This window comes from Oncorhynchus tshawytscha, linkage group LG33 (assembly GCF_018296145.1).
Source record: "Oncorhynchus tshawytscha isolate Ot180627B linkage group LG33, Otsh_v2.0, whole genome shotgun sequence".
In the NCBI taxonomy this organism is placed as follows: domain Eukaryota; kingdom Metazoa; phylum Chordata; class Actinopteri; order Salmoniformes; family Salmonidae; genus Oncorhynchus; species Oncorhynchus tshawytscha.
Genome location: NC_056461.1, coordinates 40,256,909 through 40,279,374, shown reverse-complemented (window position 1 = coordinate 40,279,374; position 22,466 = coordinate 40,256,909). Strand labels below are relative to the sequence as shown.

Genomic DNA, 22,466 nt, shown 5'->3' with positions numbered 1-22,466 from the left:
CAGACTGAAGCATTTCGTATACATTGTTTGTCTTTAGGAGGCAGTGAGTTGCTGTGCAACAGCTTTTTCAATTTTTTTTGAGAAGAGTGGGAGATTCGATATAGGTGATAGTTTTTTATATTTTCTGGGTCAAGGTTTGGCTTTTTCAAGAGAGGCTTTATTACTGCCACTTTTAGTGAGTTTGGTACACATCCGGTGGATAGAGAGCCGTTTATTATGTTCAACATAGGAGGGCCAAGCACAGGAAGAGGCTCTTTCAGTAGTTTAGTTGGAATAGGGTCCAGTATGCAGCTTGAAGGTTTAGAGGCCATGATTATTTTCATCATTGTGTCAAGAGATATAGTACTAAAACACTTGAGCGTCTCTCTTAATCCTAGGTCCTGGCAGAGTTGTGCAGACTCAGCATAACTGAGCTTTGGAGGAATACACAGATTTAAAGAGTCTGTAATTTGCTTTCTAATGATCATAATATTTTCCTCAAAGAAGTTCGTGAATGTATTACTGCTGAAGTGAAAGCCATCCTCTCTTGGGGAATGCTGCTTTTTAGTTAGCTTTGCGACAGTATCAAAAAGACATTTCGGATTGTTCTTATTTTCCTTAATTAGTTTGGAAAAATAGGATGATCAAGCAGCAGTGAGGGCTCTTCGGTACTGTACGGTACTGTCTTTCCAAGCTAGTCGGAAGACTTCCAGTTTGGTGGAGCAGCAGTGAGGGCTCTTCGGTACTGTACGGTACTGTCTTTCCAAGCTAGTCAGAAGACTTCCAATTTGGTGTGGCGCCATTTCTGTTACAATTTTCTGGAAGCTTGCTTCAGAGCTCGGGTATTTTTTGTCTACCAGGGAGCTAGTTTCTTATGACAAATGTTTTTAGGGGTGCAACTGCATCTAGGGTATTGCGCAAGGTTAAATTGAGTTCCTCAGTCAGGTGGTTAACTGATTTTTGTCCTCTTACGTCCTTGGGTAGGCAGAGGGAGTCTGGAAGGGCATCTAGGAATCTGAGTTGTCTGAGAATTGTCTGAGAATTTATAGCACAACTTTTGATGCTCCTTGGTTGGGGTCTGAGCAGATTATTTGTTGCGGTTGCAAACGTAATAAAATGGTGGTCCAATAGTCCAGGATTATGAGGAAAAATATTAAGATCCACAACATTTATTTCATGGGACAAAACTACGTCCAGAGTATGACTGTGGCAGTGAGTAGGTCCGGAGACATGTTGGACAAAACCCACTGAGTCGATGATGGCTCCGAAAGCCTTTTGGAGTGGGTCTGTGGACTTTTCCATGTGAATATTAGTCACCAAAAATTTGAATGTTATCTGCTATGACTACAAAGTCCGATAGGTATTCAGGGAACTCAGTGAGGAATGCTGTATATGGCCCAGGAGGCCTGTAAACAGTAGCTATAAAAAGTGATTGAGTAGGCTGCATAGATTTCATGACTAGAAGCTCAAAACTATACTACAGTGCCTTGCGAAAGTATTCGGCCCCCTTGAACTTTGCGACCTTTTGCCACATTTCAGGCTTCAAACATAAAGATATAAAACTGTATTTTTTTGTGAAGAATCAACAACAAGTGGGACACAATCATGAAGTGGAACGGCATTTATTGGATATTTCAAACTTTTTTAACAAATCAAAAACTGAAAAATTGGGCGTGCAAAATTATTCAGCCCCCTTAAGTTAATACTTTGTAGCGCCACCTTTTGCTGCGATTTACAGCTGTAAGTCGCTTGGGGTATGTCTCTATCAGTTTTGCACATCGAGAGACTTTTTTCCAGGCCAGAATTTTTTCCCATTCCTCCTTGCAAAACAGCTCGAGCTCAGTGAGGTTGGATGGAGAGCATTTGTGAACAGCAGTTTTCAGTTCTTTCCACAGATTCTCGATTGGATTCAGGTCTGGACTTTGACTTCGCCATTCTAACACCTGGATATGTTTATTTTTGAACCATTCCATTGTAGATTTTGCTTTATGTTTTGGATCATTGTCTTGTTGGAAGACAAATCTCCGTCCCAGTCTCAGGTCTTTTGCAGACTCCATCAGGTTTTCTTCCAGAATGGTCCTGTATTTGGCTCCATCCATCTTCCCATCAATTTTAACCATCTTCCCTGTCCCTGCTGAAGAAAAGCAGGCCCAAACAATGTTGCTGCCACCACCATGTTTGACAGTGGGGATGGTGTGTTCAGGGTGATGAGCTGTGTTGCTTTTACGCCAAACATAACGTTTTGCATTGTTGCCAAAAAGTTCAATTTTGGTTTCATCTGACCAGAGCACCTTCTTCCACATGTTTGGTGTGTCTCCCAGGTGGCTTGTGGCAAACTTTAAACAACACTTTTTATGGATATCTTTAAGAAATGGCTTTCTTCTTGCCACTCTTCCATAAAGGCCAGATTTGTGCAATATACGACTGATTGTTGTCCTATGGACAGAGTCTCCCACCTCAGCTGTAGATCTCTGCAGTTCATCCAGAGTGATCATGGGCCTCTTGGCTGCATCTCTGATCAGTCTTCTCCTTGTATGAGCTGAAAGTTTAGAGGGACGGCCAGGTCTTGGTAGATTTGCAGTGGTCTGATACTCCTTCCATTTCAATATTATCGCTTGCACAGTGCTCCTTGGGATGTTTAAAGCTTGGGAAATCTTTTTGTATCCAAATCCGGCTTTAAACCTCTTCACAACAGTATCTCGGACCTGCCTGGTGTGTTCCTTGTTCTTCATGATGCTCTCTGCGCTTTTAACGGACCTCTGAGACTATCACAGTGCAGGTGCATTTATACAGAGACTTGATTACACACAGGTGGATTGTATTTATCATCATTAGTCATTTAGGTCAACATTGGATCATTCAGAGATCCTCACTGAACTTCTGGAGAGAGTTTGCTGCACTGAAAGTAAAGGGGCTGAATAATTTTGCACGCCCAATTTTTCAGTTTTTGATTTGTTAAAAAAGTTTGAAATATCCAATAAATGTCGTTCCATTTCATGATTGTGTCCCACTTGTTGTTGATTCTTCACAAAAAAATACAGTTGTATATCTTTATGTTTGAAGCCTGAAATGTGGCAAATGGTCGCAAAGTTCAAGGGGGCCGAATACTTTCGCAAGGCACTGTATGTGCAGATGATGATGTGCAAGTAGAGATACTGGGGTGCAAAAAGATCCTGGTTTCAGATCCTGGTTGAAGACAGCAGAGATGTATTTCGAGGGCAAGTTGGTAAGGATGATAGGGTGCCCATGGTTACGGATTTAGGGTTGTACCTGGTAGATTCGTTGACAATTTGTGTGAGATTGAGGGCATCTAGCTTAGATTGTAGGACGGCCAGGGTGTTAAGCATGTCCCAATTTAGGTCACCTAACAGTACAAACTGTGAAGATAGATGGGGGGCAATCAATTCACATATGGTGTCCAGGGCACAGCTGGGGGCTGAAGATTCTATAACAACGGTAACGGTGAGAGACTTGTTTCTGGAAAGGTGGATTTTTAAAAGTAGAAGCTCGAATTGTTTGGGCTCAGACCTGGATAGTACGACAGAACTCTGCACGCTCACTCTGCAGTAGATTGCAACTCTGCCCCCTTTGGCAGTTCTATCTTGTCGGAAAATGTTATAGTTAGGGATGGAAATTTCAGGATTTTTGGTGGCCTCCCTAAGCCAGGATTCAGACACGGCTAGGACATCAGGGTTGGTAGAGTGTGCTAAAGCAGTGAATAAAACAAACTTAGGGAGGAGGCTTCTAATGTTAGCATGCATGAAACCAAGCCTTTTACGGTTACAGAAGTCAACAAATGAGAGCTCCTGGGGAATGGGAGTGGTGATGGGGGCTGCAGGGCCAAGGTTGGGGGCTGCAGGGTCGAGGTTAACCGCTACATCACCAGAGGAACAGATGAGGAGTAGCATAAGGGTACGGCTAAAGTCTATAAGAACTAGTTGTCTAGTGCATTCGGAACAGAGAGTAAAAGGAGCAGATTTCTGGGCACAGAAAAATAGATTCAAGGCATAATGTAGAGACAAGGGTATGGTAGGATGTGAGTACAGTGGAGGTAAACCTAGGCATTGAGTGACGATGAGAGAGGTTTTGTCTCGAGAGGCACAATTTAAGCCAGGTGAGGTCACTGCATGTGTGGGAGTTGGAACTAAAGGGTTAGCTAAGGCATATTGAGCAGGGCTGGAGGCTCTACAGTGAAATAAGACAATAATCACTAACCAAAACAGCAATGGACAAGGCATATTGATGTTAGGGAGAGGCATGTGTAGCCGAGTGATCATAGGGTCCAGTGAGTAGCTAGGCGAGCTGGAGACACGACGATTCAGACAGCTAGCGGGCGGGGCTAGCAGATAGGCCTCCAGGGGACGTCGCAACGGAAGAGCCTGTTGAAACCCCCTCGGATGGTTACGTTGGAAGACCAGCCATGATGGATCAGCAGGGCTCCGTGTGGGCAGTAAAAGGGTCCAGGCCAATTGGCAAAATAGGTCTTGTAGCCCAGGAATTGACTGAAGGACCTCTTCGGCTAGCCGGGAGGGGGCCTAGCTCGAGGTTAGCTCCAGGCTAACTGGTGCTTGCTTCGAGACAGAAGCAAGCAGGAGTAGCGACCCGGATAGCAGCTAGCTAGCTGCGATGTTCCGGTGTAAAGCTTCAGAGCTTGCAGTAGGAATCCGGAGATGTGGTAGAGAAAAAGCAGTCCGATATGCTTTGGGTGGATATCGTATAAGGTGGGAGGGGGGTCTGAAATCAGACCATTGTGTAGTGTAATTAATATATGTATGCTGTATGTACATTTTAATGCATAATATGTGAAGAGCACTGTATGTGCAGTGTATAGTGTATGGTATGTATAATGTACATTATTTTTTATATTTTTTTTATGTAACCTTAGTTTAACTAGGCAAGTCAGTTAAGAACAAATTCTTATTTACAATGACGGCCTACCCCGGCCAAACTCGGACAACGCCGGGCCACTTGTGCACCGCCCTATGGAACTCCCAATCACAGCCGGATGTGATGCAGACAGGATTTGAACCAGGGACGGCAGTGACACCTCTTGCACTGAGATGCAGTGCCTTAGACCGCTGTACCACTTGGGAGTCCATATCTATGGTGTATAGTATGGTGTATAGTATGTATAGTGTAGTGTTTAGTATAGTATGTATAGTGTAGTGTAATATATAGTATAGTGTAGCGTATAGTGTAGTGTGAATAGTGTATAGTATGGTGTTTAGTACAGTATGTATAGAGTAGTGTATAGTATGTATAGTGTAGTGTATACTATGTATAGTGTAGTGTATAGTATGTATAGTGTAGTGTATAGTGTTTAGTATAGTGTATAGTCGTGGCCAAAAGTTTTGAGAATGACACAAATCTTAAAGTCTGCTGCCTCGGTTTGTATGATGGCAATTTGCAAATACTCCAGAGTGTTATGAAGAGTTATCAGATGAATTGCAATTAATTGCAAAGTCCCTCTTTGCCATGCAAATGAACTGAATCCCCCGCAAAAGAATTCCGCTGCATTTCAGTTCAATTGTAGTGAAGAAGGCTTCAGGGCGCCCAAGAAAGTCCAGCAAGCTCCAGGACCGTCTCCTAAAGATGATTCAGCTGCGGGATTGGAGCACCACCAAATCAAATCAAATTTTATTTGTCACATACACATGGTTAGCAGATGTTAATGCGAGTGTAGCGAAATGCTTGTGCTTCTAGTTCCGACAATGCAGTAATAACGAGCAAGTAATCTAACTAACAATTCCAAAAAAACTACTGTCTTATACACAGTGTAAGGGGATAAAGAATATGTACATAAGGATATATGAATGAGTGATGGTACAGAGCAGCATAGGCAAGATACAGTAGATGATATCGAGTACAGTATATACATATGAGATGAGTATGTAAACCAAGTGGCGTAGTTAAAGTGGCTAGTGATACATGTATTACATAAGGATGCAGTCGATGATATAGAGTACAGTATCAACGTATGCATATGAGATGAACAATGTAGGGTAAGTAACATTATGTAAGGTAGCATTGTTTAAAGTGGCTAGTGATATATTTACATCATTTCCCATCAATTCCCATGATTAAAGTGGCTGGAGTAGAGTCAGTGTCATTGACAGTGTGTTGGCAGTAGCCACTCAATGTTAGTGGTGGCTGTTTAACAGTCTGATGGCCTTGAGATAGAAGCTGTTTTTCAGTCTCTCGGTCCCAGCTTTGATGCACCTGTACTGACCTCGCCTTCTGGATGACAGCGGGGTGAACAGGCAGTGGCTCGGGTGGTTGATGTCCTTGATGATCTTTATGGCCTTCCTGTAGCATCGGGTGGTGTAGGTGTCCTGGAGGGCAGGTAGTTTGTCCCCAGTGATGCGTTGTGCAGACCTCACTACCCTCTGGAGAGCCTTACGGTTGAGGGCGGTGCAGTTGCCATACCAGGCGGTGATACAGCCCGCCAGGATGCTCTCGATTGTGCATCTGTAGAAGTTTGTGAGTGCTTTTGGTGACAAGCCGAATTTCTTCAGCCTCCTGAGGTTGAAGAGGCGCTGCTGCGCCTTCCTCACGATGCTGTCTGTGTGAGTGGACCAATTCAGTTTGTCTGTGATGTGTATGCCGAGGAACTTAAAACTTGCTACCCTCTCCACTACTGTTCCATCGATGTGGATGGGGGGTGTTCCCTCTGCTGTTTCCTGAAGTCCACAATCATCTCCTTAGTTTTGTTGACGTTGAGTGTGAGGTTATTTTCCTGACACCACACTCCGAGGGCCCTCACCTCCTCCCTGTAGGCCGTCTCGTCGTTGTTGGTAATCAAGCCTACCACTGTTGTGTCGTCCGCAAACTTGATGATTGAGTTGGAGCGTGCATGGCCACGCAGTCGTGGGTGAACAGGGAGTACAGGAGAGGGCTCAGAACGCACCCTTGTGGGGCCCCAGTGTTGAGGATCAGCGGGGAGGAGATGTTGTTGCCTACCCTCACCACCTGGGGGCGGCCCGTCAGGAAGTCCAGTACCCAGTTGCACAGGGCGGGGTCGAGACCCAGGGTCTCGAGCTTGATGACGAGCTTGGAGGGTACTATGGTGTTGAATGCCGAGCTGTAGTCGATGAACAGCATTCTCACATAGGTATTCCTCTTGTCCAGATGGGTTAGGGCAGTGTGCAGTACAGAGTACAGAGCTTGACTTTTGAGACTTTTGGAGGATGGCCTGGTGTCAAGAAGGGCAGAAAAGAAGCCACTTCGCTCCAGGAAAAACATCAGGGACAGACTGATATTCTGCAAAAAGGTACAGGGATTGGACTGCTGAGGACTGGGGTAAAGTCATTTTCTCTGATGAATCCCCTTTCCAATTGTTTGGGGCATCCGGAAAAAAGCTTGTCCGGAGAAGACAAGGTGAGCGCTACCATCAGTCCTGTGTCATGCCAGCAGTAAAGCATCCTGAGACCATTCATGTGTGGGGTTGCTTCTCAGCCAAGGGAGTGGGCTCAATCACAATTTAGCCTAAGAACACAACCATGAATAAAGAATGGTAACAACACATCCTCCGAGAGCAACTTCTCCCAACCATCCAGGAACAGTTTGGTGACTAACAATGCCTTTTCCAGCATGATGGAGCACCTTGCCATAAGGCAAAAGTGATAACTAAGTGGCTCGGGGAACAAAACATAGATATTTTGGGTCCATGGCCAGGAAACTCCCCAGACCTTAATCCCATTGAGAACTTGTGGTCAATCCTCAAGAGGCGGGTGGACAAACAAAAACCCACAAATTCTGACAAACTCCAAGCATTGATTATGCAAGAATGGGCTGCCATCAGTCAGGATGTGGCCCAGAAGATAATTGACAGACAGCATGCCAGGGCGGATTGCAGAGGTCTTGAAAAAGAAGAGTCAACACTGCAAATATTGACTCTTTGCATCAACTTCGTGTAGTTGTCAAAAAAAGCCTTTGACACTTATGAAATGCTTGTAATTATACTTCAGTATTCCATCGTAACATCTGACAAAAATATCTAATGACAATGAAGCAGCAAACTTGGTGGAATTTAATATTTGTGTCATTCTCAAAACTTTTGGCCACGACTGTATAGTGTAGTGTACAGTGTAGTGTATAGTATGCATAGTGTAGTGTATAGTGTTTATAGTGTAGTGTAGTGTTTAGTGTAATGTATACAGTGCCTTGCGAAAGTATTCGGCCCCCTTGAACTTTGCGACCTTTTGCCACATTTCAGGCTTCAAACATAAAGATATAAAACTGTATTTTTTTGTGAAGAATCAACAACAAGTGGGACACAATCATGAAGTGGAACGACATTTATTGGATATTTCAAACTTTTTTAACAAATCAAAAACTGAAAAATTGGGCGTGCAAAATTGTTTAGTGTAAGTCATCAGGCTAGTAACCACAACATTTCCTTATGGGTTTTAGCCCTAATGCTACACAATCAATACAGGCCCGAGGGTGGGTGTGTCAGGGTGTGTGTGTGTGTGTTCAGTGCAATCCACAAGTGTGTTTGACACTTGACTGCTTGCTGTAGAGCTTTTTGTGTCCCAGTGCAGTAGGATGTTTATTTTTACCTGTATTTAACTAGGCAAGTCAGTTAAGAACAAATTCTTATTTTCAATGACAGCCTAGGAACAGTGGGTTAACTGCCTTGTTCAGGGGCAGAACGACAGATTTGTACCTTGTCAGCTGGGGGATTTGAACTTGCAACCTTTCGGTTACTAGTCCAACTAGTCCAACACTCTAACCACTAGGCTACCCTGCCCTCCCGAAAGGATGTATGATATTCCTGTTTGTGTCCCAGTCCGTCAGGGTTAACCTCAACTAGCCTGTGTCTGAGAGAGGGCTATCAGAGGATGAGGATGAAGAAGGAATTACTGCTTTCTGTCAGAGATGAGAGAGCATGATGATGAGGGATGACTTTCCTGTGTGAGGTGATAGAGAATGGACAGATGGATGGATGCGTGGATTAAAGAATGGAAGATGAAAGATGAGAAGAAGTTCCCTAATTTCCCTTTCCCCTTTGGTTGGTGTCCGGTCTCTCTGTATTTCTGACTTAATGGTGTGAATGAATCACAGGGTTGGAAAATCCCAGAAACTTTTCAGAAACCCTGGTTGGTGAATATCTAGAGGGAAAAGGGAATAAACCGCCAGCGAATTCTTCAACTGGGATTTATTGCAACCCTACCGACACACAGAGATTATTATTATGACGGCTAAATCATGTCTGCCAGCCTGCCCTCTTTTCCTTCTGTCGGTTTCAGTGTTGTTTTTAAGAGTAGGTATGATGTTCCGCACTACCTCTAGCTGGGTCACAACAACACCAAAGTAAAACAACCTAGCTGTACCATATTAAGATACTAAGTTAGTGATAAGGTAGGCCAACATCTGTCTTCATGTATCTATTAACTCCTACCTTAAACCCATTTAACTATTAACTACTACCTGATATCCAATTAACCATTAACTCCTACCTTAAACACATGTAACTATTAACTCCTACCTTAAACCCATTTAACTATTAACTCCTACCTGATATCCATTTAACTATTAACTCCTACCTTAAACCCATTTAACTATTAACTACTACCTGATATCCATTTACCTATACTGTGCAAAAATATAATGCAACATGTAAAGTGTTGGTCCCATGTTTCACGAACTGAAATAAAATATCCTAGAAATGTTCCATATGGACAAAAGGCTTATTTCTCTCAAACGTGTTTACATCACTGCTAGTGAGCATTTCTCCTTTGCCAAGATAATCCATCCACCTGACAGGTGTGACATACCAAGAAGCTGATTAAACAGCACGATCATTACACAGGTGCACCTTGTGCGGGGGACAATAAATTGCCACTCTTACATGTGCAGTTTTATCACACAACACAATGCCACAGATGTCTCAAGTTTTGAGGGAGTGTGAGATTGGCATCCTGACTGCAGGAATGTCCACCAGAGCTGTTGCCATAGCATTTGATGTTAATTTCTCCAATGTCGATTTGATTTAGATGGTAGAAATCCAAATAAATGATCAAAAGGAATCTACGGACCCCCCAAACCTCACATCAAGCTCCCCCATGTCCAGTATATAGTATCAGTTCTATATGTTTGACAAGTAGTATACAGCTGCGCCTTAGATAATTGTTTATTCAACCTATGTTTTGTATTCTCTGTGAATATGGTGATGTGTTTTTCACCCCCTGTTCAGAGAAATAGTCATTGAAGTTGTTCGGTAATGCCATGGGGCATACGCTTGATGTTACCACGTTATGACCACTTGATGGTGCTGTTTCTGCTATACTGGCTCACTCTATCATCCAGTTAGAGGTTGCCTGTTGCATATCCAATACAAATTCACCAATATGGTTTAGATTCAGAATGTACCAATCAACATGTCAATTGGCCACAGTTGAAGTTCGGTACTACCCACATTATGCCATTAAGTTTGACTTGGTCCTGGGGAAACCTATGGATGAGCATACAATGGTGATTGTGCGAGCCTTTGATTTTTCTACTTTGCTGCTATGATGATGAGTACTGGATTACAATTGCGGATGCTGTGGATGAAGAAAACATGGACATAAAAGGGGATATTCGTGCATCCAAGTTATCCAGCAAGGTCATATTTTTGGCCAAACAGAGAGGACACATGTTATGTACTAAAACCAAGCATCATCTGCACCATTAAGGCACCAACCACTCCTACTGCTCGCCAATATAATTTGGGGTGTAGGAACATCACTGTAATTGAAGGTGCACTTAAGACAGAAAAGAAAGTGAAAGAGTGACATTTCTTTACAATAACACATTTACTTGTGTTAATGCTGTTGGCTCCGTCATTCTCTTACCAAACTTTGCATTTGCACTGTTCTTCAAGTAAAAAATGTTTTTGGAAAATGTTCAATGGAAATTGTTTTAAATCTCTGTCCATATTGTCCATGAGTTTTTAGGGAGATAGAAAATAGCCTTTTTTTCATAACTCAATCAATCAAATGTATTTATAAAGCTCTTTTTACATCTGCAGATGTCACAAAGTGCTATACAGAAACCCGGCCTAAAAGTCCAAAGAGCAAGTAATGCAGATGTAGAAGCACGGTGGCTGGGAAAAACTACCACCAGTTTGACTGAATTGCACGAGAATTATACATGTATGGATTTTCTTATGCGTTGTTTTCTCTTTATTCAACCAACCTGCCTCCTGCCATTCACCCACACAATATTTCATGACCCTGAACCCGCCTGCCCCACGGATATAACCGCCCGTGCGTCACTAGTGTGTGATGTGTTCATACACACATTAAATGGAAGGCTTTGACCAAAATATGCTCTAAGAATTTCTTCCCATCGATCGTCCTTTACCCCTCTTCTGTTTTTCCCTAACTTTATGCAAACCTTTTGACGCGGTTGCTAGGTGTTGGGTTAAGGTCGCTACACTATCCCCTTCCTTTGGGAGAGCTTTCCCCCACAGCCTCTCTGATGGTCTCACGGGCGCCATCCCACTTCTGACACTGTCTTGTTTTTTATGTGTCTATCAGCTTCTAATCTCCTCCTCTCCCTTTGTGTGTTTCAGATTAACCTGCGTCTCATCCTGGTCAGTGGGAAGACGAAAGAGTTCCTGTTTTCTCCCAATGACTCGGCCGCAGACATTGCCAAACACGTCTACGATAACTGGCCAATGGGTGAGTGACACCTCACAGACACACATTACAACTGGCCAATGGGTGAGTGACACCAAATGCATAAATATCAGTGGAGGCTGGTGGAGGGAGGATGATATTATTCAATTCCAGCCATTACAATGAGCCTGTCATGCGATTTACTGCCACTACTGGTGCATTTGGAAAGTATTCAGACCCCTTGACTTTTTCCACATTTTGTTACTTTACATCATTATTATCAAATGTATTCAATTTAAAAAATCCTTATCAATCTACGCACAATACCCCATAATGACAAAATGAAAACAGGTTTGAAGAAAGTTTAGCAAATTTATTTAAAAAAAAATATATTAAAAAACCTTATCTAGATAAGTATTCAGACCCTTTGCTATGATACTTGAAATTGAGCTCAGGTGCATCCTGTTCCCATTAATCATCCTTGAGATGTTTCTAGAACTTTATTGGAGTCCACTTGTGGTAAATTCAATTGATTGGATATGATTTGGAAAGGTACATGCTTGTCTATATAAGGTCCCACAGTTGGCAGTGCATGTCAGAGCAAAAACCAAGCCATGAGGTTGAAGGAATTGTCCGTAGAGCTCAGCATTGAAAGTCCCCAAGGACACAGTAGCCTCCATCATTCTTAAATGGATGAAGTTTGGAACCACCAAGACTCTTCCAAGATCTGGCTGCCCAGCCAAACTGAGCAATCGGGGGGAAAAGGGCCTTGGTCAGGAAGGTGACCAAGAACCTGATGGTCACTCTGACAGAGCTCCAGAATTTATCTGTGGAGATAGTTGTCCTTCTGGAAGGTTCTCCCATCTCTGCAGCACTTCACCAATCCGGCCTTTATGGTAGAGTGGCCAGACGGAAGCCAGTCTTCAGTAAAAGGCACATGACAGCCCGCTTGGATTTTGCCAAAAGGCACCTAAAGACTCTAAGACCGTGAGAAACAAGATTCTCTAGTCCGCTGAAACCAAGATTGAACTCTTTTACCTGAATGCCAAGCGTCACATCTGGAGGAAACCATCCCTACGGTTAAGCATGGTGGTGGCAGCATCATGCTGTGGTTGTTTTTCAGCGGCAGGGACTGGGAGACTAGTCAGAATCGAACAAAATATGAACAATGCAAAGTACAGAGAGATCCTTGATGAAATCTGCTCAGGACCTCAGACTGAGGTGAAGGTTCACCTTCAAACAGGACAACGACCCTAAGCACACAGCCAAGACAAAGCAGGAGTGGCTTCGGGACAAGTCTCTGAATGTCTATGGGTGGCCCAGCCAGAGCCCGGACTTGAACCCAATCACAAATCTCTGGAGAGACCTTAAAATAGCTATGCAGCGATGCTCCCCATCCAACCTGACAGAGCCTGAGAGGATCTGCATAGAAGAATGGGAGCAACTCCCCAAAGGCACGTGTGCCAAGCTTGTAGCGTCATACCAAAGAAGTCTTGAGGCTGTAATTGCTGCCAAAGATGCTTCAACAAAGTACTGAGTAAAGGGTCTGAATACTTATGTAAATGTGACATTTTTATTTTTAATAATAAACTTTCTAAAAACCTGTTGTTGCTTTGTCATTATTGGTTATTGTGTGTAAATTGTTGCGTGGGAAAAAAACAATTGAATCCACTTTAGAATCTGGTCAGGCTTCTGGTCAGGTTCCGGAGACGGGCAAATCGCGCACCGCTCCCGAGCATACTACTCGCCAATGTCCAGTCTCTTGATAACAAGGTTGATGAAATCCGAGTAAGGGTAGCCTTCCAGAGAGACATAAGAGACTGTAACGTTCTTTGCTTCACGGAAACATGGCTCACTCGAGACATGCTATCGGAGTCGTTACAGCCAGCTGGTTTCTTCACACATCGTGCCGACAGAAGCAAACATCTTTCTGGTAAGAAGAGGGGCGGGGAGGTATGCCTTATGATTAACGAGACGTGGTGTGATCATAACAACATACAGGAACTCAAGTCCTTCTGTTCACCTGACTTAGAATTCCTCACAATCAAATGTCGGCCGCATTATCTACCAAGAGAATTCTCTTAGATTATAATCACAGCCGTATATATTCCCCCCAAGCAGACACATCGATGGCCCTGAACTAACTTTTTATTTGACTCTATGTAAACTGGAAACCACATATCCTGAGGCTGCATTCATTGTAGCTGGGGATTTTAACAAGGCTAATCTGAAAACAAGGCTCCCTAAATTCTATCAGCATATCGATTGTGCTACCAGGGCTGGTAAAACCCTGGATCATTGTTATTCTAATTTCCGCGACGCATATAAGGCCCTCCCCCGCCCTCCTTTTGGAAAAACTGACCACGACTCCATTTTGTTGCTTCCAGCCTATAGACAGACACTAAAACAGGAAGCTCCCGCACTCAGGTCTGTTCAACGCTGTTCCGACCAATCTGATTCCACGCTTCAAGATTGCTACGATCACGTGGACTGGGATACGTTCCGCATTGCGTCAAACAACAACATTGACGAATACGCTGATTCGGTGAGCGAGTTTATTAGCAAGTGCATCGGCAATGTCGTACCCACAGCAACTATTAAAACATTCCCAAAACAGAAACTGTGGATTGATGGCAGCATTTGCGCAAAACTGAAAGCACGAACCTCTGCTTTTAACCAGGGCAAGTTGACCGGAAACATGACCGAATATAAACAGTGTAGCTATTCCCCCCGCAAGGCAATCAAACAAGCTAAGCGTCAGTATAGAGACAAAGTAGAGTCGCAATTCAATAGCTCAGACATGAGAGGTATGTGGCAGGGTCTACAGTCAATCACGGATTACAAAAAGAAAACCAGCCCCGTCGCGGACCCTGATGTCTTGCTCCCAGACAAACTAAACAGCTTCTTTGCTCGCTTTGAGGACAATACAGTGCCACGGACACGGCCCGCTACCAAAACCTGCGAACTCTCCTTCACCGCAGCCAACGTGAGTAAAACATTTAAAGTGTTAACCCTCGAAAGGCTGCCGGCCCAGACGGCATCCCTAGCCGCGTCCTCAGAGCATACGCAGACCAGCTGGCTGGTGTGTTTACGGACATATTCAATCAATCCTTATCCCAGTCTGCTGTTCCCACATGCTTCAAGAGGACCACCATTGTTCCTGTCCCAAGAAAGCTAAGGTAACTGAGCTAAACGACTATCGCCCCGTAGCACTCACTTCCGTCATCATGAAGTGCTTTGAGAGACTAGTCAACGACCATATCACCTCCACCCTACCTGACACCCTAGACCCACTGCAATTTGCTGACCGCCCCAATAGGTCCACAGACGACGCAATCGCAATCACACTGCCCTAACCCATCTGGACAAGAGGAATACCTATGTAAGAATGCTGTTCATTGACTACAGCTCAGCATTTAACACCATAGTACCCTCCAAACTCGTCATTAAGCTTGAGATCCTGGGTCTCGACCCCACCCTGTGCAACTGGGTCCTGGACTTTCTGACGGGCTGCCCCCAGGTGGTGAGGGTAGGAAACAACCACCCCGCTGATCCTCAACACTGGGGCCACACAAAGGTGCGTTCTCAGCCCTCTCCTGTACTCCCTGTTCACCCATGACTGCGTGGCCATGCACGCCTCCAACTCAATCCTCAAGTTTGCAGACGACACTACAGTGGTATGCTTGATTATCAACAACGACGAGACGGCCTACAGGGAGGAGGTGAGGGCCCTCGGAGTGTGGTGTCAGTAAAACAACCTCACACTCAACGTCAACAAAACAAAGGAGATGATCGTGGACTTCAGGAAACAGCAGAGGGAGCACCCCCCTAACCACATCAACAGGACAGTAGTGGAGAGGGTAGTAAGTTTTAAGTTCCTCTGCGTACACATCACGGACAAACTGAAATGGTCCACCCACACAGACAGCGTGGTAAAGAAGGCGCAGCAGCGCCTCTTCAACCTCGGGAGGCTGAAGAAATTTGGCTTCTCACCAAAAGCACTCACAAACTTTTACAGATGCACAATCGAGAGCATCCTGTCGGGCTGTGTCACCGCCTGGTACAGCAACTGCTCCGCCCACAACCGTAAGGCTCTCCAGAGGGTTGTGAGGTCTGCACAACGCGTCACCGGGGGCAAACTACCTGCCCTCCAGGACACCTACACCACCTGATGTCACAGGAAGGCCATAAAGATCATCAAGGACAACATCCACCTGAGCCACTGCCTGTTCACCCCGCTATCATCCAGAAGGCGAGGTCAGTACAGGTGCATCAAAGCTGGGACCGAGAGACTGAAAAACAGCTTCTATCTCGAGGCCATCAGACTTTTAAACAGCCACCACTAACATTGAGTGGCTGCTGCCAACATGCTGACTCAAATCTCTAGCCACTTTAATAATGAAAAATTGATGTAAAAAATTTATCACTAGCCACTTTAAACAATGCCACTTAATATAATGTTGACATACCCTACGTTACTCATCTCATATGTATATACTGTACTCTATATCATCCTACTGCATCTTGCCTATGCCGTTCTGTACCATCACTCATTCATATCTTTATGTACATATTCTTTATCCCTTTACACTTGTGTGTGTGTATAAGGTAGTTGTTGTGAAATTGCTAGATTACTCGTTGGTTATTACTGCATTGTCGGAACTAGAAGCACAAGCATTTCGCTACACTCGCATTAACATCTGCTAACCATGTGTATGTGACAAATACAATTTGATTTGATTTGAATAAGGTTGTAACGTGACAAAATATTGAAAAACTCCAAGGGTCTGAATGCACTGTATGATACTGTATGATACTTCATGCAGTATGAGAAGTGTCCTTTCTCTGTCTTCCTTCTTTCTATCTGTCTCTCCTTCTGTTGATGGCGATGATAATGTTGTTGATGATGGTGGTGATGGTGATCTTCATCTCTCTTCAGACTGGGAGGAGGAACAGGTCAGCAGTCCTAACATCCTGAGGCTCATCTACCAGGGTCGCTTTCTACATGGAAATGTCACGCTAGGAGGTGAGAACACACCGGAAACGCACACACACCGGAAAGAAACACACACACACACTGGACACTGGACACACACACACACACACACACACACACACACACACACCGGAAACACACACACACACGCCAGAAACACACACACACACACACACACCGGAAACACACACACACACACCGGAAACACACACACACACACCGGAAACACACACACACACACCGGAAACACACACACACACACACACCGGAAACACACACACACACACACACCGGAAATACATACACACACACACACACACACGGAAACACACACACGGAAACACACACACACACACACCGGAAACACACACACACCGGAAACACACACACACACACACACACACGGAAACACACACACATACCGGAAACACACACACATTCCGGAAACACACACACACACACACAACGGAAACACACACACACACCGGAAACACACACACACCGAAAACACACACACACACACACACACACACACACACACACACACACACACACACACACACACGGAAACACACACACACACATACCGGAAACACACACACACACGCACACACACACACACACACACCGGAAAAACACACACACCGGAAACACACACACACACACACCGGAAACACACACACACACACACACACACACACACACACACACACACCGGAAACACACACACACACACAGTCAAAATCAGTCAATTGAAAACAATTCATTGGGCCCTAATCAATGGATTTCACATGACTGGGAATACAGATTTGTATATGTTGGTCACAGAGACCTTTTCTGGATCAGAAACCAGTCCCATATCTGGTGTGACCACCATTTGGCTCACGACACAGGCTGTTGATTGTGGCCTGTGGAATGTTGTTCCACTCCTCTTCAATGGCTGTGAGAAGTTGCTGGATATTGGCGTACAGATCCTTGTGACATAGATCCATGCATTATCATGCTGAAACATGAGGTGATGGTGGCAGATGAGTAGCATGACACCCACAGGTTTCATCAGCTGCTCGGTGAAGAAGCCAGATGAGTAGCATGACACCCACAGGTTTCATCAGCTGCTCGGTGAAGAAGCCAGATGAGTAGCATGACACCCACAGGTTTCATCAGCTGCTCGGTGAAGAAGCCAGATGAGTAGCATGACACCCACAGGTTTCATCAGCTGCTCGGTGAAGAAGCCAGATGAGTAGCATGACACCCACAGGTTTCATCAGCTGAACGGGGAAGAAGCCAGATGTGGAGGTCCTTACACGTGGTCTGCGGTTGTGAGGCCGGTTGGACGTACTGTCAAATTCTCTAAACGACATTGGAGGCAGCTTATGTTAGAGCTATTAACATTAAATTCTCTGGCAACAGCTCTGGTGGACATTCCTGCAGAGTCAGCATGCCAATTGCACGCTCCCTCAAAACTTGAGACATCTGTAGTATTGTGTGACAAAATTGCACATTTTTAGAGTGGCCTTTTATTGTCCACAGCACAAGGTGCACCTATGTAATGATCACTCTGTTTTAATCAGCTTCTTGATATGCTACACCTGTCAGGTGGATGGATTATTTTGGCAAAGGAGAAATGCTCACTAACTGGGATGTTAACAAATTTGTGCACAGAATTTGAGAGCGAGAATCTTTTTGTGCTTATGGAACATTTCTGGGATCTTTTATTTCAGCTCATAAAAAATGGGACCAACACTTTACACTTTATATTTTTTGTTCAGTACAGCTCCGTCTCTGTTTCTCTGTCTGGCTCCTGTCTCTCCTCTCTCTTGGTTGTGTATTCTATGTTAGATCAGTTAAATGATGATAGTTATGATGATATATTGTCTTTGTAACAAGTCTTTGTCTGTTAACACTGTTCTACTCTTTCACTCGCACCCTCCTCCTCCTCCTCCCCTCCTCCCTCCCCTCCTCCTCCCCTTCTCTCAGCTCTCAAACTGCCTCTGGGGAAAACCACAGTGATGCATTTAGTTGCCAGAGAGACGTTGCCTGAGCCAAACTCCCAAGGTAACCCGCTTATCCCTTGTTCCTCCCCCTCACACTAAAACACAGTAATAGATGATGCCTTTACTGTAGATGATGGTAGTAGTTATTTCTGTTTGTTTAGGAACAGCTAATGATCCATGATGAATATTTCTAACCTTATCCCAGTCCTATACAGTATAATAAGACGTGTGTTTCAGTAAGCGTATGCAACACTATTTAAATAATGACAGATGGTTGTTTTTGTTTCAATGATACTCTTTTTTTGAAAAAAGGTAGATTTCTCAACAACTTTGCTACTAAACAGTGTCCTGACAGTGTCCTGACAGTGTCCTGACAGTGTCCTGACTGCGTCCTGACCGCGTCCTGACCTCGTCCTGACAGTGTCCTGACCGCCTCCTGACCGCCTCCTAACCGCGTCCTGACCTCGTCCTGACCGCCTCCTGACAGCTTCCTGACAGTGTCCTGACAGTGTCCTTACCGCCTCCTGACCGTGTCCTGATAGTGTCCTGACCGCCTCCTGACCGCATCGTGACCATGTGACTTTCTGACCGTTTTCTGACCGCATCCTGACTGTGTTTGACAGGGTGCTGACCACATTCCTACTGTGTTTGACTGTGTGTTGTGTTCCTTCTCAGGTCAGAGGAACAGAGAGAAAACTGGAGAGAGTAACTGCTGTGTCATCCTGTAAATACCCATCTCTCCCTCCCTCACCCACCCACCCACCTCCATCCCTCCCTCCCACACCCACCTCCATCCCTCCCTCCCTCACCCTCCCTCCCACACCCACCTCCATCCCTCCCTCCCACACCCACCTCCATCCCTCCCACACCCACCTCCATCCCTCCCTCACCCACCCACCCACCCACCCACCCACCTCCATCCCTCCCTCCCCCCCACCCACCCACCCACCCACCCACCCACCCACCTCCATCCCTCCCTCCCCCACCCACCCACCTCCATCCCTCCCTCCCACACCCATCCACCTCCATCCCTCCCTCCCACACCCCCTCCATCCCTCCCTCTCTCACCCACCTCCATCCCTCCCACACCACCCACCTCCATCCCTCCCTCCCACACCCCCTCCATCCCTCCCACACCCACCTCCATCCCTCTCTCACCCACCTCCATCCCTCCCTCCCCACCCACCCACCCACCTCCATCCATCACCCACCTCCATCCCTCCCACACCCACCTCCATCCCTCACCCACCCACCTCCATCCCTCCCTCCCACCCCCCCTCCATCACCCACCCACCTCCATCCCTCCCTCCCTCCCTCACCCACCCACCTCCATCCCTCCCTCCATCGCCCCTATCTTGGATCCAACCAACACGCTGTCCTGTCCTGCAGTCTCTCTAGAATTCTGCTGCTGCACACACACACACACACAAAACATTGTGTTCCTCATAGCAATACAGTGCACTTGCTCATAAACTGTGTTTGTGGGCCGGTCTCTCTCACTCAGACTTAACCACTAAATAAACCCACGCCCCCATCTGCCCCCCCCAACACACACACCCCCCGTTGACCACCCACTTATCTAGATGTGCTGTCTGTCTCCCATAGTGCAGCAAAGCATTGACGTGCCTGATCAGAACACACACACACACGCCTGTGTCCTTTTTACCTCCCCCTCTATCACTTGTGTATATGCCCTTAAATCTTACACTAGTGCATTGACAGACCGATAGTCTTTTATTCACTCATGATGGTTCTAGCCAATTACTAACAAACACACAAACAAACTGTGTTATTTGACCGTAATATCATGTTGTTGACTGTGTTTTGACAGTCGGTCCTCTCCTCCTTTCTGACCAGTCAGTGTTTTAGATCATTCCTCTGTCAGAACCCTCATCCCCCCCTTTTCCCCTGAACGAGGAGAAAGAAACTGAACAAGGGGAAGAAAGACAGACAGATCTCCCTTCTTCCCCGTTCCTCCTCACCAGAAAGACAGACAGATCTCCCTTCTTCCCCGTTCCTCCTCACCATAAAGACAGACAGATCTCCCTTCTTCCCCGTTCCTCCTCACCAGAAAGACAGACAGATCTCCCTTCTTCCCCGTTCCTCCTCAGCAGAAAGACAGACAGATCTCCCTTCTTCCCCGTTCCTCCTCACCATAAAGACAGACAGATCTCCCTTCTTCCCCGTTCCTCCTCAGCAGAAAGACAGACAGATCTCCCTTCTTCCCGTTCCTCCTCAGCAGAAAGACAGACAGAACTCCCTTCTTCCCCGTTCCTCCTCACCAGAAAGACAGACAGAACTCCCTTCTTCCCCGTTCCTCCTCACCATAAAGACAGACAGATCTCCCTTCTTCCCCGTTCCTCCTCACCAGAAAGACAGACAAATTTCCCTTATTTCCCATCCCTCCTCACCAGAAAGACAGACAGAACTCCCTTCCCCACCATAAAGACAGACAGATCTCCCTTATTTCCCATCCCTCCTCACCAGAAAGACAGATCTGTTGAATACCTCTAGTGTTGTGATGGGTCGGGTCTACTTGCCAATCCAAGCCAAGGGGAAGAAAGACAGACAGATCTGTTGAATACCTCTAGTGTTGTGATGGGTCGGGTCTGCTCCCAGACAGATCTGTTGAATACCTCTATCCCTCCAATCCAAGCCAAGGGGAAGAAAGACAGACAGATCTGTTGAATACCTCTAGTGTTGTGATGGGTCGGGTCTACTTGCCAATCCAAGCCAAGGGGAAGAAAGACAGACAGATCTGTTGAATACCTCTAGTGTTGTGATGGGTCGGGTCTACTTGCCAATCCAAGCCAAGGGGAAGAAAGACAGACAGATCTGTTGAATACCTCTAGTGTTGTGATGGGTCGGGTCTGCTTGCCAATCCAAGCCAAGGGAAAGAACCAATCTGGAATTAAGTGTTATTTTCTTTCAAATCTCTTTCTTCTTCACTTAAAGAAAGATAAAGGTTTGGATCTTTTGCACAACAATGAACGCATGTGCCCCTCCCAGCCCCCCCAGCCCCCACCACCACCGAACGACCTGTAAAAAGAGTTTCTTATTTTACTTAGTATTTTTCCAATGGGAATAATATTTTAAAAAAAATAAACTAAGGTAACATATGTGTAGAATATATTGAATATAAATATTCTCTAGAACATGATGATGCCTCTAGATCCTGTTGATGCCAGTATATTGATGTGTTTAGTGTCTCTGTGTGCACCATCATTAACTAGCTAGCTTCCTAGACAGAAGTTCAAACTGTCACCTTGCTGATGACGCTACAGTACGTCCCAAAGGACACCCTATTTCAGATCTAGTGTGATACTTTTGACCAAGGCCTATAGGACCTGCGGAAGACTAGTGCGGGAGGTGTACTTGTACATCAAGCTGCCTTAAGCTAAAGAAACAGGAGATGGGCTCCTGCCTTATGGGCTTTTCTGGCTCAGACAAGGCTACTTACTTATGTAGGGTCCTGGTCCAAAGTGTTGCACTATATAGGGAAAGGGCCCTGGTCCAAAGTAGTGCACTATATAGGGAAAGGGTCCTGGTCCAAAGTAGTGTAGTGGGAAAGGGCCCTGGTCCAAAGTAGTGCACTATATAGGAAAGGGTCCTGGTCCAAAGTAGTGCACTATATAGGGAAAGGGCCCTGGTCCAAAGTAGTGCACTATATAGGGAAAGGGTCCTGGTCCAAAGTAGTGCACTATATAGGGAAAGGGCCCTGGTCCAAAGTAGTGCACTATATAGGGAATAGGGCCCTGGTCCAAAGTAGTGCACTATATAGGGAATAGGGCCCTGGGCCAAAGTAGTGCACTATATAGGGAATAGGGCCCTGGGCCAAAGTAGTGCACTATATAGGGAATAGGGTCCTGGTCCAAAGTAGTGCACTATATA

The 22,466-nt window shown here is 45.5% G+C and overlaps 1 protein-coding gene and 1 long non-coding RNA gene across 2 annotated transcripts in view; one reads left to right on the top strand and one right to left on the bottom strand.

The window, feature by feature from the left end:
- Window positions 1–19,395, top strand: part of ubl3a (ubiquitin-like 3a) — a 55,480-nt gene extending 36,085 nt beyond the window's left edge. The window contains exons 2-5 of the mRNA XM_042311104.1: window positions 11,540–11,648; window positions 16,525–16,611; window positions 18,559–18,636; window positions 19,251–19,395. Of these exons, the coding sequence (XP_042167038.1) occupies window positions 11,540–11,648; window positions 16,525–16,611; window positions 18,559–18,636; window positions 19,251–19,303 (327 nt within the window). The 3' untranslated portion in view covers window positions 19,304–19,395. The remainder of the gene's footprint in view (window positions 1–11,539; window positions 11,649–16,524; window positions 16,612–18,558; window positions 18,637–19,250) is intronic.
- Window positions 19,396–20,659: 1,264 nt separating this feature from the next.
- Window positions 20,660–22,174, bottom strand: LOC121841631. Its single transcript, XR_006080650.1, has 2 exons — window positions 21,268–22,174; window positions 20,660–21,160 (listed from the first exon to the last, which is right to left on the bottom strand). It is a non-coding gene; the product is annotated as an uncharacterized LOC121841631 (long non-coding RNA).
- Between the last annotated feature and the right edge of the window lie 292 nt (window positions 22,175–22,466).